The sequence below is a fragment of the Mustela nivalis genome, assembly GCF_964662115.1.
Source record: "Mustela nivalis genome assembly, chromosome: 1".
Lineage (NCBI taxonomy): Eukaryota > Metazoa > Chordata > Mammalia > Carnivora > Mustelidae > Mustela > Mustela nivalis.
In genome coordinates, this window is record NC_139020.1 from 24,788,279 (window position 1) to 24,807,530 (window position 19,252).

The window sequence follows — 19,252 nt, forward strand, 5'->3', positions numbered from 1 at the left end:
AAACTCATTTTTAAGGAGAAATACTAAGATCAGATAGCTTTAGAGCTGAGGCATAAAATATGACTGTGTGAGAGAGTCAGGTAAGTTATGTAGTGCTGACCCACTGTTGAACTTGGCTAAATCTAATTCTAATTCTTTAAAACCCTATACAGATTTCAAACAAAACACAAAAAAGGGAGTCGGAAGCCAATTTCACCTATTGGCTTCCAATTTTCAACCCTGGTTTAGAGTCTGGGGCATGGGTTCAGGGACAAGAAATAATTTTCTGCATAAAACCAACCTGGAGGGGCGCCTGGGTGGCTCAGGGGTTAAGCCTCTGCCTTCGGCTCAGGTCATGATCTCAGAGTTCTGGGATCAAGTCCCGCATCAGGCTCTCTGCTCGGCAGGGAGCCTGCTTCCCTCTCTCTCTCTTTCTCTCTCTCTCTGTGCCTACTTGTCATCTCTCTCTGTTAAATAAACAAAATCTTTAAAAAAAAAAAAAAAACAACCTGGATACCTTGGTTAGAACCCGTTTGTAACTAATCACTTGTAGGAAAGTTAAAAACTAGACTTACTCAACAGCCTGGCATAAATCTGGACCTGGAGCTCCTACACTAGGATTTTCATCTTATCATTTATATTTCATTTTAGAGATGTAATCACATGATTTCACTGAATGTCAACATGGCAATATATCTGATGTATCAGGAGTTTTTGACTTACATGATCACCAGAGAAAACTCCTACTCACAAATTACCCTCACTGAAGATAAGAACATGTTATCACTTGAAATAATGTAGCCATCTATTAGTGCCATGAAATCCACATGCAGTCAACAAATAAAAGATAAATTCTGCCAAATTTTAGAATTATTGTTCATTTTTAGGTGCAGTGTGGAGTAGTCACGAAAGCATAGACTCTGGGCTCAGACTAGTCTTATTTATTATTATTATATTTTTAAGATTTTATTTATTTGACAGAGAGAGCCAGTGAGAGCAGGAACACAAGCAGGGGGAGTGGGAAAGGAAGAAGCAGACTTCTTGCCAACCAGGGATCCCGATGCAGGGCTCCATCCCAGGACCCTGGGATGGTGACCTGAGCCTAAGGCAGATGCTTAATGACTGAGCCACCCAGGCACCCCTCTCAGACTACTCTTATGTTACCCTTGCCTAAATACTTATGGGTGAGACTTTGGGCAAGTCACTTAAGTTCTATTTAGAGGTTTAAAAATCAGGTAATATGTAGAAGGCATTTAAATAAGCACTGAAAATATTAACAGTTTTCCCTATGAGACTTTAGAAATAAATCTTCTAGCATGTTTTCTGTATTTGAAAATTAATAAGATGTTGATGCCTTAACATCTGCTGGATTAGATTAAACCTGTTAGCAGTAATGAACAAAGTAATAATTTACAAATGTGGACACAGCCATTTGTACCATGGGAAAATCTTTCACTGTTAAAATGCAGATAACTTGTTATATATACTAACATCTATGTCAACGTAATTCGACTTCATACAAGAATTTTTTAACAGACACTTAGCAGATGAATCTTTATATGTATGCTCTAGTTAAATCAGTGTCTCAAATCCTGTTAAACTTCCAGCCTAGTTTTACATCTATTCTGCATTGTTGAACATTTTCAAATTCAAGACAAATAAGACAGCTTTCTTCTTGCTTAAAATTTATCTCTGGATCTTAAACGTTCCTTTTAAAATGAAAAGCATGCTAAAGGTAAGATATATTGCCACTTAGAGGAAGATTTATAGAATTATTGTTCAGGAGGGAAATCAGCTGTACAACTTCAATTACAGTTAATGGGGGTTGTGTGGCAGGTGCCTCATGCACGAGGTAGAAAATATGACCATGAATGCTACTGGTATTAGAGTTACATTAAGCCAGTCACTCGTGCCAGATCTCTCAAATCTTATGTTTGGGTCTAATTTCTAGACTAAGTGTGTTATTCATTCGCAAGTAGGAACATCTCCACACAGGGCAGGATCTGATGTAATATGTTATCGTGATTGAGTTATCCATAGTATAGAGGGTCACATGATCTTTGTTCATCTTTAATACTATTTTATACAAAAGGACTAGCTGATTAAATAAGAATATCTTTAAAATTATGGATATGCTACAACTGATACATCAGTTGAATGAGCTCTTTTGAAACATTATTTTCCCCTTTATGGTGGCAAAGGATTGGCCTTATTAGTTATTCATACATTCTTTTTTTTTTTTTAATATTTTATTTATTTGACAGATAGAGATCACAAGTAGGCAGAGAGGCAGGCAGAGAGAGAGGGGGAAGCAGGCTCCCTGCTGAGCAGAGAGCCTGATGCGGGGCTCAATCCCAGCATCCTGGGATCATGACTTGAGCCGAAGGCAGAGGCTTAACCCACTGAGCCACCCAGGCGCCCCAGCATTCATACATTCTTAAATATCTTCTGGCTTGCCAAAAGCTTGCATGTGTGGGGTGGTTATCCTGATTTTGAGGCCTCACAAGTGGCTGTAGAAGTCCCCTCTATATAGGACAAAGTGAACTACACAAAAAGCAAACTCATTTTGCTAGCTATGTAGACCTTTGTTCTATTCCAGTGGTGTTCCAAGATGGCCTCCAGCCCAGCAGCTCAGCAGCACCTGAGAACCTATTCTAGGAACAAATTCTCAGGCCCCAGCACAGACCTGATGAGTCAGCAACTCTAACCCTGGGACCCAGTAATATGTGTTTTAGCATACTAAAACCACTGGTATGAAAACATAAATTTTAGGTTGATACTTCATGGTCTGGACATTCACTTATATTTTTGAAGTCCACACTTCCACCATCTCTGAGATGGTGGAAGAAGAGAAAGTCTTCCTTGAACAAATCAGAAAATTAAGGCATGAAGTTATGTAACAGAACTGAAATGGTAGAGTTAGATGAGTGAAGTGACAGTCCCATGTGTAATAGGTCTCCAGCCATACAAACAACCCAACTGTTGGGCATCAGGCCTTCCTGTGGATTGTTTGAATATCTGCAAATGATCCAGCACATGTTGGGCAACTTAACAACCTGTTCATGGAGTCAATGTCTAGATTCTATTTTTTTTTTTTTAACCAAAGGGCTTCTTTTCAAAATACCCAAACAGTTGAGGTTTATTTTTAATAATCTCTGAGTCTGTATTAAGGATATTAAGGATGTTATCCTTAACCATCTCATAAATAGTTCTGGACCCAAATTATAAATTATGGGTTTAGGATATAGAAATAAAAATCACATTCCCTGCCTTCAAACACATTTGTTACATTTAGAAAAGAGGTAACCTATGTTGCCAGTGCAATTTCTTTTCCTCTGTACCCAAGCAAGAAAAGATACTTTTATACACCACATTTTTTCCCCTTAAACATAGTCCCAAAGATAATAAAGAATCAAGACAAAAAGTCTCTCAGGATATTTTTCAACACAAACTCGAGTTGAAATATTCTATTGTACCAGGGATTGCAACCAAAGTACACAAGACTTTAAATTCCTTCATAAATATAAAAAAAAAGATTGAAAATTTTGCACAATAACTGTAAGAGAAATATCTGCCAATGCCATTATTAAGTAATGGTATGATAAATTTGCGTTATGTTCTTTTGCATTACATACAAATACTCAAGCAAATGAAATATATGAAATTAACTCTAGCAGAAGCTGTTATAATTAATATTTTCAAAAATTAAATAATTATTCATCAGTTAAAATCTGTGAAAATACGTGTGCTTACCATAATTTATATCCTTGACATACCTATTCCCATTGAAATGTTAAGATTTTTTTCAAATATGATTGTCTAATGACAAAAAGTTAATGCTACCTGAAAAAACTGAAATCAACTTTCTGTGGGAGTTTTTAATTTCTTTAACACAAAGCGTGAAATAAGTGTCTTTTCTGCAAAGCCTCTCCCAGTTCTTAGAACATACTTCTTTTTGTTCTGTTTTTTGTTTCAAGTTTTTATTTAAACTCCATTTGGTTAACATATAGTGTGATATTAGTTCAGGATTAGAATCTAGTGATTCATCACTTCCATACAACACCCAGTGCTCATCACAACAAATGCCCTCCCTAATCCCCATCACCCTTAATCCCCATGCCCCCACTAAGCTCCCCTCCAGCAACCCTCAGTTCTCTGTAGTTGAGTCTGTTTTACGGTTTGCCTCTCTTTTTTTCTCCCTTATGTTCATCTCTTGTTTATTAAATTCCACATAAGAGTGGAACCATATCATACCTCTTTTAATAAAATTATCAGCTTTTAGTATATATTTTGGTTGGTATTCTTCTCTTGGTTGTGCCTTAGAGAATTTCTTAATGCCTATCAAAATGCCATAATGAAAGTAAGGAAAGTTTTGCTATAAAAGTGCTTTATGAAGAGTTACATGCAAATTATATTTTAGTTGTCAAGAGTTTCTCTGTGTCCTTTCTGAGCAGCCAAAAGTTCTCATTCTTAATGGAGAGTGCTGGTGAAGAGATATACAGATGACTTGCAATTAAATCATATTTTGCTCTTTAGTTTTGAATTGATGCTAAAAAATAACCTTAGATGTTTATGCCAGTTGACAACACATCTACAATTTTCTTTTGCAATTTTCTCTTTAGGGGGATTCAGGAGGACCATTAATGTGCCAAGAAAACAACAGGTGGTTCCTGGCTGGTGTGACATCATTTGGATACCAGTGTGGACTGCCTAATCGTCCAGGGGTGTATGCCCGGGTCCTGAGGTTCACAGAATGGATACAAAGTTTTCTACAGTGAAGTGTTTCCTAAACCAACATGAAAGTCATGCTGTTTTCCCATTTCACTCTAAGGAGCATGGAAGTTGAGACTTTTATCAAAATGACTTCTAACAGAGTTTATTCCTACCTAAGTCACTGAATGCTGAAGGGTGAGGGCAAACACACAAAAAAATAATACATACAAAATAACTTTAAACTAACACTCTTTGATTTCATTGTGATCAGCTAATCTTTCACAGAGGTCCTTTTCCTTGTTTTTAATCATTTTTATCAAATTCTCTCATTCAAAGGAATGCTATTGTAAAACATATACCATATACTTAAACTTCGGCAAATTAGGAAGAGAGGTGAAGTAAACTGTTTTGCACAGTGTGTTGTTATTTGAAGTAAACTGCTATAAATTATCTAGTTTCAGAATCTCAGTATTCTTTCCACTTTTCTATCATTTGCATTTTCAATTCATCTTGAGCATATCCTTAATATTTTCCCCACTCATTAAAAATACGTATTTTAAGTTCATGTCACAGAGAACTAAATTGATTGCACAGCACTCTCAAGCTAATTAAATAGCAAAAAGCATAAGTCTCTATATCAACCTTATATCAAAAAGAGGAGAAAATTAACTGTTATTGTCATTCTGTTATTGGCTCATTTTTTATATGCATTAATAATACCATCTATTTATTTCGAATTAATATTTTTTAACTTTCCAAAAAGTACTCAGACATATCAAAAAAAATGCAACTATTTCAAATGGGTTTTTTTTAATCTATGTTTTACAGTGGATGTTTTTAACATGTGCAAAAGTTACTTAGACACAGCTGAATCACCCATTAGAAGGTCAAAAATGTGGAATAAATGAATTTGCCTCACTGCTTTAATCTCTTGGATCATTTCCAGAGTAAGTGCAAACTTCAGTTTAGCTTACCGCACAAAAATCTATTGATTTGGGAAGACAAAATTTACACCGACTTAACACACACACACACACATACACACACACACACACACATAATTGTATTGGTCTATATGGTCCAAAGTAATATAAGAAAGAGTAAGGTTTAAAGGCGTATAGACTGGGCCTATGGAAGAAGCCACATAATTTGGGCTACATCTGAAAGGAATGACTATGATTGATGTATTGAAGAGGCATGAGGACCAGGGGTAGGGGTTCAGGGAAGTTCAGGGATTGAGGATAGTAGAAAATCACATGTTGCTGTACCAAAAGTCTCTCTCTCTGGGGAACAGAGAAAGGGAAAACAATATCATATAAGAAAGTGTGGCCAGATAATTGGGCACTACAAAATCCTGGTAAACATTTGTGGTATTTAGTCTTGGACAGAAATTAGGAGTCCTCGAATGCACTACTCTTTTTAAGACCTTTCCAATGATTTGATCTTAGGAGTAGTTAGAAAGGATGAACAAAGTAGTTAGGGTGTATTGTTTGATTTTACTACCTGGATATTGTCCACGATTCACCTGCATTTCCAGACACACACATGTGAATATACAAACACACCAGATACACAAGGTACCAAGTACTTCTTTTCATTTTTCAGAGGTCAGCAAAAAGTTTAAGAAACCTTAAGGACAGTCTCACTGTCACCGTCTCACAAAAGGGAAGTTGACTATATGGGTTTAGAAACAGATACCAGAAGAGTTTTACAGGCGTGGATCAAGACAACAGGCAAAACCACGGCCCTCCCCCATTGCCTTGCCTCTCCGGCCATGCAGCTGTTGTGGTATAGTCATGGGTGGCCAGACTACAGGGAAAGCACTGTCTCCTGTCCCTTAAGACCCAACTGAAGGAAGAAACACATGGTAGGACCTTGGAGGGAAGATGGAGATCCCAGCAATGATGGGAAAACAAGTAGGGAAAGGAAGTGCTACATGTGTCAGATTGGACCTTAAAATGCAGCTGCTGCCTCCTTCAGTCTCTAAGCAGGTGAAAGGGTGCCAGCACCCACTCATTTCTATTTGTCTCGAAGTTTTACCAACCAACTTTAGTTGTGAATTGCCTTAATAAAAGCTCTTTATTTTCCAGTTTAAATGGCTAACCAGGGGAAAGTTGAGGTTTAAAACCCCAACTTCCATTCATACCCTTCTTCAATAGTCATTTGTCTTCCTCTTCATGTACAGATGCAAAACCTCTATTTTGTTCACTTAAAAGATTTAGACAATATCCATGGTCATTCTTCAGAAACAAGAACTTTTTATTTACTTAAAAGGAACACAGGAACATTTGAAGACCCGAGAGTTACAAGTCTCTTGAGAAGAAGCCACAAGCATTGAAGAAACTAGAGAAGATAAGACAAGAGGAGCCACAGTTCACTCTCTCAGGCAAACCCTCAACACGAACCCAGGATCACCAATGCCCTCCAAACCATGTTCACAGTAATTCATAGTTTCTCTCCTTGGTGAATTATCTGTGTGCTGTGCTTACCCAGACACTGATGGTGACAATGCACCTGGTCTCACCAAACAGATGAGACTATTTTACGGCTGATAGAGGCTGAGCAGAGCTATGGGAAAACCTTAAGCATACTCCACAGCCATCTGCTTCCGGTGTTAATCCCCACCCTCCAACAACCATCTTTGTTTTGTCGGCAAGGGAGGGACCAAACTGATTCCAGAACCCTCAGAGAACTACTTGTGGTTATATAGGCAACATGTGAAGACATGATTTATATTGTGTATGCCATTTTTGTTTTGCTCTAGACTGAGTGTAATATTGTTGATACGGCTATTAACAAAGTTATTACAAAATCTGTTGAATTTTAAACTAAAAACAACTGTAAGGCACATGTCTTGCACAATTGAAATTAGACAATTCTTGCCTCTAAGTAAAATATTTGAGTAAATTTACACCACAGTTACTGAAATAGCTTCTTATTTCTGAAGAGATTTCCTAAACATTGACCCCAGAACAGAGAAACTGAAAGAAGATGAACCACTTCTATAAAAGAAACTTTTTCTATGGTAATAGATCTATGTGTGTGAGGAGTCAGTTGAAAACAGTGATACATTTCTTTGATCAAAACAGCATGTATTGAAAAATGAAACACCATAAAAATAAATACTAGAACAGTTCATTTTTATCAAACACTTATGTAAAGGTAAAATATTTTGCACACTGTAAATTTTAGTACAATTTACATTACATTAACTAGGTTATAACTTATGAAAATTGACAGAAACAAAAATACCTGCTTCCAACACATACACCTCTCTGATGTGTTGACAGCAATTTTATCCACACGGTCCATTCCATTTACTTGACATTTGGATGCATCCTTTAGCGAAATAAGCATGTCTCACTCCATTATTAGCACAGCGTATTTTGTAAATGAAATAATAGATATATAAAAATTATTTTAATATTTGCCTCAAGAGGGAGCTTACAGTTCATCTTGCAGGTCCTTTGAGATTTCAAGCCATTCCAAGCTAATGTTCTGATGCCATTCCTGATGCAGATCCAGAATTAGACAATTTTATTTTCTCTTTTGGAGCCAAGTCAGTGAATTATTATACTTCCATGCCACTTTCTTTTCTGGTGCTTTTTGAAATCCATAGTGTGGACTGAGTTGGGCTAGTTTTTGTTCTTCCTTTACTGAAAAACATAAGAAGATATAAATTCAACGTTTGGGACTTTTTATTGAAATAGACATGTTTTGGTCCAAATGGAGATATTTCAGACCCTTATAAAATGGTCTTTCTTCTCTCACCAGCATATCTATAAAAGATTCTAGATTATTCCAGTATGTGAAGATGGTAAACAGGTCATGTGAAATGATGGAAAAAACAAAATTGATCTCTGTTTGACCCTTCTTAGTTTAGAATTCAGACACATTCAAACACACACACACACACACACACATACACACAAAAGTGTCTGACATAATACCAAAAAGTTTCATTATAATCACTCATAAATTTTCAATTTATTTGATCACTGATTTTTGAAATTTTGCTTTTTGGATATTCTTCTGTTCATATGGGCTGTATTTGATGCCAAATCATAAGTACCTTCCTAAACCCCTCTTCCCCTCTGTTTTCCTGTTTTATAGTTAAGTCACTTAATCCCCGAAAGTTTGGCTTTGCTTCAGTCTCTGCAACCAGTGCAGTTCAAAGTAGATTCAAGCCTTAATAACTTTCTACCTTGAGATCTGAGACAGAACTTCCCTCCTGTCAGATATAGAATCCAAGCCCACACTTCCATCCCCCCATAGAGGGCTGGCTATCTTCTCACTCTCTTTTTCATAAAATGGCCACTTCTCAGTTTCCTGCATAATTGCCTGTTCCTGAGTTTAGCTCTGAAAATCATCCTCTACCAGGCTATTTACCAAAATCTAGGTTCCTGGCTCTCATTTCCTGAGAAAGAACCCTCACCTGGATCACTTAACCACTTCTGGTTCCTGTAACTTGGGTCCTGCACTTCCTGCCTCCCACAGACAGTCTCTTCACGGACATCTGCTCCACAGCCCACAGGTAACCCATTCCATCTACTCTCAGTCTACCACATATGGCAGAACTCCATCCGATACAGAAAAGAATTCTTCCTAACAAGCCTGATCAATACAATTCTATAATACTACTTCATTGACTTCAATGTAACTGAATTTGTTACTAATAAAATACTGTGACCAAATTAAACGTTTTGGAGATTTGCTTTCAAAAAAGTACGAACAATACATCTTTTATCTATGAAGTCATCTAACATGAATGAAAAATAAACCAAGCAAAGTTTATGAAAAACAAGAAATTTTTTCAAATAGTAAATAAAAGATGGTTAAGTTATTAATGTAACTTAAATTTTGTGTAGCATTAGTATTTCATTTAAGAGTTACTACCAGTTAAGGAAACGAGTTATTGCTTTGAATATGACATGGAATGATATAAACCATTATGTGTACCAGATTGGAATTTAAACTTTCTGCAAGGCACTCAGATGATAATGGAGTTGAGTCTTTGGTGAAGTTTCTCCTTGCTTTCCTGGAAGAAAGGAAAAGGGGAGGATCTAAGAACGAATGAAATAAGCACTACAGCTAATTCCGGCATCTGGAGGTACTCGATTTTGGTTTATTTTCTCACTCGCAGAATTTGAAACAAGTGAAAACTCCTCAGATCTTCAAAGGTATAAAAACTTGGAAGACTTTTATATGAATAGAATCTCCACAATAATATATTATTTGGAAGAAGAAAAACAAACTTTAGAGAAATCTCAGTTACTGGCACTTGAGTAATTTTTATTTTAGGAATGACAATGTCTGTATAATATTTTTAAAAATTATTTTTCAATCTTATTTGTTATTTATAGCTCTTCCTTAACAGTTTGCTGGATTAAGGGGAAATTTATGTCACATCCTCTCTCTACTTCTCTGGTTTTCAAAATGACTAATCATCTTTCCATCTATAGCCTTAGGTATTAAGGGAATAAATGAAATATTTACTACTGTCTTTCTTCTGTACAAAATACTACCCTAAAATTTTAACTTTGTTTCCCAGATATGTAGGAAAACCCAAAGGCACAATATAGTATTAATTTTCCAGGCTTAACTTATCATTATTCAAAATATCTTATTTAAGGAGCCTGTACATCACATTTTGTGTCCCTTAAAACAATTTATGTGAACCATTTAGAGTTTACATCTATTTAACATTTTTGTTTTGTTTTTCTGGGGCTTTTTTTTTTTAACTTAGTGGATCTTTATGGTTTATTTCAGAAACAGATGAAGATGAACTCTAATCAAAAGAAAAATATGACTTCATTTGCAGGTCCTTCCCTGATGAAGGCACTTGTTTTTGTTTAAAATACTGATAAAGGTTCCTTTTAAGAAAACAAAAAATAAAATAAGAAAAAAAAATTAAACTAAATTAAAGTAAAATAAAATAAAATACTGACAAAGATGGCAAGTTTATTCTAGCAAATATGCTCTCATTTAAACACAATACCTTTTTATTTTAACATGTATCTATATTTCATGTATTAATTTTTAACTGATAAATTGACACACATGAAAAAATTTCATCTTTAACTCAAGGGTAGGATTAAATAGATATAAAAGAATACCCCCAAGAATGTTGCTATTAAGACATATCATTTTGATGGAAACTGCCTCCTAAAAGTGACCTATTTTTACATTTGTACTTTATTTCCTATATTCAAAAGATCCTTTGGAAATAACAACCTATGACTTAAAATTTTAAAAAAGGTACTATAGAGTGTACCCAAAACCAAGTCTTACATACAACTTGGGTCAAGTTGGAAAGGTTTAGCATTAATGCTTATATATAATAAACAAGAGACAGTATAGTATAGTTGTGTATGTTGTCAGCTTGCAAGGATTCAAATTTCAAATCTGCCACACACACTAGCTAAGAAACCCAAGGCAAACTGTATAACTCATGTAAGCCACCATATCCTCAACTGAAAAACCGAAACAAAAGAGTATCCACTTCCTACGACTTGTGACTATTAAGTGAAAAAATTCATGAATCCTATAATCAAGGCCTATCTTATTAGATTGTATATTCTGGATTTGTACTGACAGAACTAAAATCAGAACTTTCTTAAGGCAAATTAAAAATATAATTCTATACTTTTCAAATGAGCTCTGGAAAACCTATAGCAAACTTTTCAAGTTGTCTCTACATATATGAATTATTTACCTTTTATGCAGCATCTGGAAACAGCAGGTTCCAAAAGCGACCAGTATCAATAAAAGCAGTGGGATTGTTGGTATAACAACATAAATTAGATTGGGAATTATGCCTACAAAAGCAAAACAGTCTTAGTATAAAAAGATGTCTGAGGCAGAATTCTAACACTGAAACTATATAAACATTTTCCAAAACTTTAAGGTAAAATAGATTTATTATAAATAAATGAATTCTGAGAAAGTTTCTTCTCCAATATTGAATAATCTAGTGAAATACATTTGTTTGTTTGCCATTCTCCAGTTCAATGTCCATATTTCTAAAACTATTATTAAATCTGCCATTTTGATAGGGACTAGTTTTCATGACATACTAATAATCTTAGCTATCTCACTTCATTAATCCTTCTCCATTATTACTTTAAGTAATAAGCACTGATTATTAAAATAATTGTTGATTTATTGGTTATATAATCATCTTAACCAGTAAGGTCAATGCCACAATGATATGCAAGACTCTCTGGGGTTAAATCAAAATACTAAATATTAGTAAATATTAACTAATGACACAGGCATAACCCAGAGATGCAAGATTCCAGACGCATAAGGACTTGATCTTAATTAAATTCTAAAATGAATCATTTTTTTTAATCCTGTTCCATCACACTTAATAATGTTAGGTATCCTTGGTAAAATAAAACACTGCCACACTTAAGCCCCATATAAATTAAAATCACTGCATTAAACATTTCTTCAAGGTCATAAGAGGGAAAATATTCCTCATGTAATTATTTATTAGCATTTTTAATTAGGTCTAGATGTTCTGACTGGCTTTAAAATCAGGCACCTGAAAAATAAAAAGCACTAAGGTTTAATATCATGTACATGTAAGAAATGAAAATGGAAAAACCATGTGTTTTGCTAGTAAATCGAAAACTGTCAGCATTAGCAATCTAAATAATTCTAGTCAAAGCAGACTTAGATCAAACTATCCACATAACTGTACATCATGTCCTTTGTTAATAAAAGATGTATTAACTGAGGTCTAGTGATGGGGTATTTTGGGGGTAACTTGCTATGCTTTCCTTTAATCTTGAGCTCCCAACACACAACTTCAAGGACTTTAAGGATTCAGGAAACATTTTTGTTCTTTTTCCAAATAACCATCATGAACCCTTATCTGTAACAGTCAAGAAGAAGAGAAAGTATTTCCTACTCTTTCATGGATTTTGGAGCACCTGGGGAAAGACTCTGAGACTTTGGGCCTTTGGCTCAATCTTCACAAAGCAACTAGGATTGCTTTCTGATTTCTTAATCTTAAGGATTGCTTAAGATTTCTGTCCGGTCGTCACAGGCCCATGCTAAAAGAGCGCCTAACTAACTAATCTTAGGAGAAGTTTCTGATTGGGATTTATAATTCCAATCATGGAATGTGCAACTTGCACTGGGATTTCATTGTTTCTTTGGCAGAGTAGGTTGTGCCAGGGGCTTCTGGGTTGGGAGCTCTTTGTACACATTCTGTCCACCCTGCTCACCAGTGATATCCCCTCCATATCCTGAAACCAGCCAAGGTAGGAGAACACTTACCACGGGAATCTGCAAAGGATACAAATCAGGCTTTTGCTTTTATACCCACTCCCACATCAGCCACTCACTAAACATTTACCAGCACACCATGGTTTGCAACCTGCTGAATGTGCCCATTTACATCATAATGCCTATGTGTTATGTGAAAAGTTGTGAGTCCAGGTTTCCATGTGAATTACTTAGTTTATTACTAGATATGTTGACTTGAAGTGAAAAAATAGGAAGGAAACAAATAGATTCTTCTGCTCAAAAACTAGCTCAGCATTATTAGTTCAAAGGTAAACTCCCATAGGCCAAATTCAGTGAACCATATCACCAAGCAACAAGAAAATTTAGGGCCAGCATGAAGCAGAGCTTACAATTATAGTTTCTGCTCTTGTTAGGGGGCGGTTAAAAACAGGTGAATTCATTACCTGCTTCAGTAACGACCACATTTTGATGGGTGTCTCCTGGTTGATTTGTAAAATAAGTCTTTTCTACAGGAGAAGTTGGATTAATCTCTGTAAATAATTGGTACAGGCATCATATATAATGATAAAGAAGAGAAATACAAACACAGATGAAAATAAAACTTTATAATAAAACAATGTAAATACCAGAGTTTCAATTTCTGAATACTTTATGGATTAAAAATTATATCTTGAATTTAAATTTACATGAAATTACTCAACTGTGAAGTCATCATTTCTTTACCTTTGAATAAAGTAACCAGTTGATAAATCTTTGTGACTCTGATCGACTTGGTCCTTGCAACCCCCAAACTGCCTTTAGCAATCAATACCATGTCTATACTGACAACAGCCTGTTACAGCCAATCATGACCCAACAAGGAGAAAGAAAGGCAACAAGAAGCAGGAATTGGGAGTCTAAGAATGTGAGACACTAAGTGCCATTCCAAGACAAGCCTAGATGGCTTCTTCATTAATATCAGTGCAATATCTAGGTTTCTCCGTGCAATAAAATCAGCAGACGACTGTACATGGATGCATTTGGAATAGGTGATTCAAATAGCGATGTTCTAAAGCACATTTTTGTCCTAGAAAAACAATGCCATACTTAGATGTGCTTTCAGTAGCATCTATTTCTTTAAAAATATTAATAATAATAAATTAAGGCTTGCAAGTTATTTCTTTCCCTGGTTTTACAAGATAAGATCTCTTTAATGGTTATACAATTTAAAAATGTCAAAATTTGGGACGCCTGGGTGGCTCAGTTGGTTAAGCAGCTGCCTTCGGCTCAGGTCATGATCCCGGGGTCCTGGGATCGAGTCCCACATACGGCTCCTTGCTCGGCGGGGAGCCTGCTTCTCCTTCTGCCTCTGCCTGCCTCTCTGCCTGCCTGTGCTCGTTCGCTCTCTCTCCCTCTCTGTCTGACAAATAAATAAATAAAATCTTTAAAAATAATGTCAAAATTTCTTACATGATCTGGTATTGTTCTGCTATCTTTTTTTTACGTAAGGCACTATTTGGTAAATTAATAGTTCAGTGAAAGTAAGTTGAATCAATGAGAACAAAAAAAACAGTAACTTGTCTTCATTTGTTTCAAAAATATAATTCTGTTTATGTTTGATAACTGATGGAAAAGAAAAAAATAAAACACAGGAAACATTCTATATTAGTTCAGCATGTTAAATCATTTTTAATATTAGATTGGCTACTCTAATTTAGCCACATAGTCTTTCTTTATTGGACATTTATCATACACTGTACTGTAATAACATTTATTATTCTTCCACACATATTTCACCCTAACACTTCAATATCCTCCTATAAGTTTTAGATACAGTTCTATCCTACACATTTTTCTACATAACTTGGGCCCTCTATGCCAGTTGCTGCTTTAATGGGGTTTGCTGCACAAATATACAGATTTAATACAATTTACCAATATAGAACTGGTTATTTTTAAAAAATAATCTTAATAATCTTTAGATCAATATAATTTCTCATTAACAACATTTTAGAAACTTAACGTAAACACTATTTTTAATGTCTAAGAAAAAGAGGGCATAATGTAATTTTAATAAGTGTGAACATTAGATTCAGAAGGATCCCCATGAAAATGTCTTAAGATAACACTGATAGACACAGAAAATAGATATGTAACTCACAAGGCAATAACAAAAAATTGAGAAGAGAGTAAGAAAATCAATTAGTGAGTTATTCCAAGTCTTCATAACTAGGTTAATTATTTACTACTTTAGATATCATTAGTCATATTTTAGATGGTGTGTAGGGGGCAGAAAGAGGAGACTAAGTTCAAACCACACAGTGCTTCGGGGAGCTGGAGAATAAAGTTCAAAATAATTGGTGTCCTAATTCATGCATTTTAATAAATCCCACTGCTTACTCCTCCAACCCCCTCACCATTAAAAACTAATCATTCTCCACTAAAAGAGCGTTGACTATAGAAACAAGAAATTTAATCAAATTAGCCTCCTCCATAAATAAAACACTCAGCCTAAGGAAGGTTAACAAGTAGAAGACAAATATTTAAAATAAAATAAAGAAATACATATTTAGACTATTAGAATAAAGAATAAAAATTCTAACTATATTAATAAGACTGTAAATATAGCTATACATTTATAACAATAACACTGCACATGTGCACCAAAAACAAAAAAAAATACATAAAGGAATCTTATTCACAAAGTATATTTGTGAATTATTTGAACATTTAGGTAGAATATAGAAGATATATATATATATATATATATATATATATATTATCTTAAGTGCTCCTCCATGAGTAATATGAACCTAGATTACCTACACAGAACAAGTAAAGAAGATTCTGGGCTTGGCAGTGTCCTCAATAATTTGGTAAGTAGGAATGCAAAATAAAAATAAAATAAATGTATGAAGGGTCAAATAGTTTACCTAAAAGCCCAAAGAAAGGAAAAAGAAATAGTAAGGATACTCTATAACATACTTTGTTTCATTCAATAGTACACAGTATCACCAATGGAAAGTATCAGAGAATTTTAACTTTATATTTTTCTAAGAAAAAAAATTAAGACAAAGAACATAAGTGCATAACAGATTTGGCTTTGCAAAGGCTTCTAAGAGGGTAATGATGGATTTAGGGCTTTAAAGAATAAACTCACCGGGGATAAAGAAAGCTGGCTAATACACTGAAGAGCAGGATAAATATAAAGAGAAGGGTGAATCTAATCCAAATAATCTCTGGTGCTTTAAGGTCTTATGAGAAAGGAATCATGTAATTTCAAGAGAATAATAGAAATAGCAGTACTTGATTCTAATTGCCTTCCATGAACACATTTTGAGGTCAAGTAGACAGCCCCTCAGAAGACTTCAAATGGCACTTCCCAGCACTGAGAAGGAGAAAAACATAAAAAAAACTCTCAAAGCCTAGGTGTCTAGCTTGACTTTCTCAGGTGATTAAAAAAATTAGTTCATGTAATTTTGGTTAGTCTCTATTTTTTGTCAAATATTAATTTAGTGGAACTGCCCTCTTAAAGGTAATTTAAATTTACTATGTCCACAGGAAACCCCACCAGTGTAGCTCAGGACAAAACAATCTTCCCATGCTGCCCATGACAAGAAGTCGGAGACTTCAAACCAAAGCTATCAATGGGGTAGATTCCAAAGAATGACAAAAAGGAAGACCATGGCACAAGCCCCTAATCTTTTTCCACTATGCCTCAGTGAGCTAGAATCAGTCTGACTTCCAATGAGGAGCACATGTGAAGTGGCAATGTCAACAAAAGAGATGCTAATGTTCCCAGAGGAAAGTCATTTTGTTCCCTTAAATGCATTGGATAATCATCCAATGATTTGTCACTCACATGTGTAAATCCCTAGGTGCTTTCATTGCATTGATGATTTATACCAACTTCAAAAACTTTACACTACATATTTAAAATATTTAAAAATAGACATTTATTCTTCATAAAAATCTGTTTACAAAAACACAATTTGACCTGAACATTGGAAATGTTATTCTCCTGGCCTTAAGTCAAGATATCAGAGGAGTAGCAGGCTGAGATGACATCAGGTAGCAGGAGATTAGCTAGATAGCTTATCAAACCATTCTGAACACCTACAAATCCAACAGGAGATCGAAGAGAAGAAGAGCAGCAATTCTAGAAACAGAAAATGACCACTTTCTGAAAGGTAGGACTGGCGATAAGTAAATCCAAAGCAACGGGACTATAGACTGCGGGGGGAGGGGCTGGCTCCTGGCAAGCGGCAGAGCAATGGAGCACAAAATCAGAACTTTTAAAAATCTGCTCCACTGAGGGACATCACTCCAGAGGCTAAACCGGGTTGAAGCCCACTTGGGGACAGTGTGGTCTCAGGTCCCATGGGGTCACAGAAGGATCGAGGGTGTCTGAGTGTTGCAGAGCTCACAGGTATTAAAGCAGGGAAGCCGGCTACAGAGACAAAGCCAAGGAGTGAGCTCTCAACTCAGGGTTACCTTAAATTGTGATCCATGGCACAGACCACTGGTCTGTGAGTGAGGACCCCACCAGATCCAAGAGATCCCCCCTAGAAGAGCTCAGGAATGTGCAGGGTTCAGAGACTACAGGTAGGGCTGTGTGCCAGAGACAAAGAAGCTTGGTCACAGGCTGGGTGAGCTCGGAGCTTTGCCAGAGGCCAGGGAGATGGGAGTGATTGAGCGCTTTTCTCCGAGGGCGCACTGAGGAGTGGGGCCCCGAGCTCTCAGCTCCTCCAGGCCAGAGATCGGGAGGCTGCCATTTTCATTACTGAATTCCAGAACTCTGCGGAAAGTGTTCAGGGAACAAAAGCTCCTGAAAGCTAACCCGAGTGGGTTACTTAGCCTGGCCCCTGGTAAGGGCTGTGCAATTCTGGCTGGGACAAAGACACTTGAGAATCACCACAACAGGCCCCTTCCCAAGGAGGTCAGCAAGAAATCCAGCCATAACCAAGTTCACTTACCAAGGAGAACAGCTGAATTCCAGAGGAGGAGAAAGCAAAGAATGGAATTCATGGCTTTCTCCCCATGATTCTTCAGTCTTGCAAAGTTAATTTATTTTTTTAATTTTATGTTTTTCTTCTGCTATTTTTCTTAACTTTTGCCCTTTCCTCTTTTAACATTCTTTAACTAGTTTATATCATTATTATAGTCATATTTTATCCTTCATTGTATCTAACTTTATTTTTTGTATACACATAGGGTTTTTTCTTCTAAAAAAAATTGGGATACAACTTCTTCTAAGAGATCAAAATATAACCTCAATCTAGCACAGGGTTTTGTTCTAGTCTCCAGCCTGAGGAATTCCCTCCACTTTCTTTTTCTTTATTCTCCCAACCAACTTATCAACTCCTTTTTTAGAAATTTAAAAAAAAAAATTCATCTTTATACTCATATTCTATCCCTTCATCATGTTTACCCTTATATATGTTTTTCATTCTTTAAAATATTGGGAGGTAGTTTCTTCTAAAAGACCAAAACTCCAAAATTAAGTGGGTGATCCTGTTCTATTCACCAGTCTTATATATATATAGTTTTTCTTTTTTAATATTTTTTTCTTTATTTATTTTTTCTTCTTTTATTTATTTTTTCTGAACGTCTTTTTACCCCCTTTTCCCCCTCCACAATTTGGGGTGTCGTCTGATTTGGTTAAAGCACATTTTCCTGGGGTTTTTTCAACCCTTTTAGTATTTTATTTGCTCCTTCATATATTCTTATCTGAGTAAAATGACAAGGCAGAAAAACTCACCACACACACACACACAAAAAAAGAGACAGTACCAAAGACCAGGGACCTAATCAATACGAACATTGATAATATATCAGATCTAGAATTCAGAATGATGATTCTCAAGGTGCCAGCTGGGCTCAAAAAAGGCATGGAAGATATTAGAGAAACAAAAATAAATTTACTTCTGGAGAAATAAAATAACTAAAGTCTAACCAAGTTGAAATCAAAAAAGCTATCAATGAGGTGCAATAAAAAAATGGAGGCTCTTACTGCTAGGATAAATGAGGCAGAAGAGAGAATTAGTGATATAGAAGACCAAATGACAGAGAATAAAGAAGTGGAGCAAAAGAGAAACAAACAACCACTGGACCATGAGGGGGGATTTCAAGAGATAAGTGATACCATAAGACAAAACAACATTAGAGTAATTGGGATTCCAGAAGAAGAAGAAAGAGAGAGGGGAGCAGAAGGTATATTGGAAAGAATTATTGTAGAGAATTTCCCTAATATGGCAAAGGGAACAAGCATCAAAATCCAGGAGGCAAAGAGAACCCCCCTCAAAATCAGTAAGAATAGGTC

General features: G+C 35.7%; 2 protein-coding genes across 4 annotated transcripts in view; one reads left to right on the forward strand and one right to left on the reverse strand.

Moving 5' to 3' along the window:
• Nucleotides 1–4,757, forward strand: part of TMPRSS15 (transmembrane serine protease 15) — a gene marked incomplete at both ends in the record, with an annotated part of 122,046 nt that extends 117,289 nt beyond the window's left edge. The window contains one exon of the mRNA XM_082746920.1: nt 4,602–4,757. Coding sequence (XP_082603046.1) covers nt 4,602–4,757 — 156 coding nt within the window. The remainder of the gene's footprint in view (nt 1–4,601) is intronic.
• Nucleotides 4,758–6,922: 2,165 nt separating this feature from the next.
• Nucleotides 6,923–19,252, reverse strand: part of CHODL (chondrolectin) — a 28,140-nt gene continuing 15,810 nt past the window's right edge. Inside the window, exons 4-7 of one of the 3 annotated variants that reach the window (XM_082684061.1) lie at nt 13,395–13,481; nt 11,408–11,510; nt 9,652–9,730; nt 6,923–8,348 (exon numbers count right to left, since the gene is read on the reverse strand). In XM_082684061.1, coding sequence (XP_082540187.1) covers nt 8,346–8,348; nt 9,652–9,730; nt 11,408–11,510; nt 13,395–13,481 — 272 coding nt within the window. In that variant the 3' untranslated portion in view covers nt 6,923–8,345. Of the gene's footprint in view, nt 8,349–9,639; nt 9,731–11,407; nt 11,511–13,394; nt 13,482–19,252 lie in introns of all 3 variants that reach the window. The other 2 variants (XM_082684062.1, XM_082684060.1) reach the window with 2 other exon arrangements.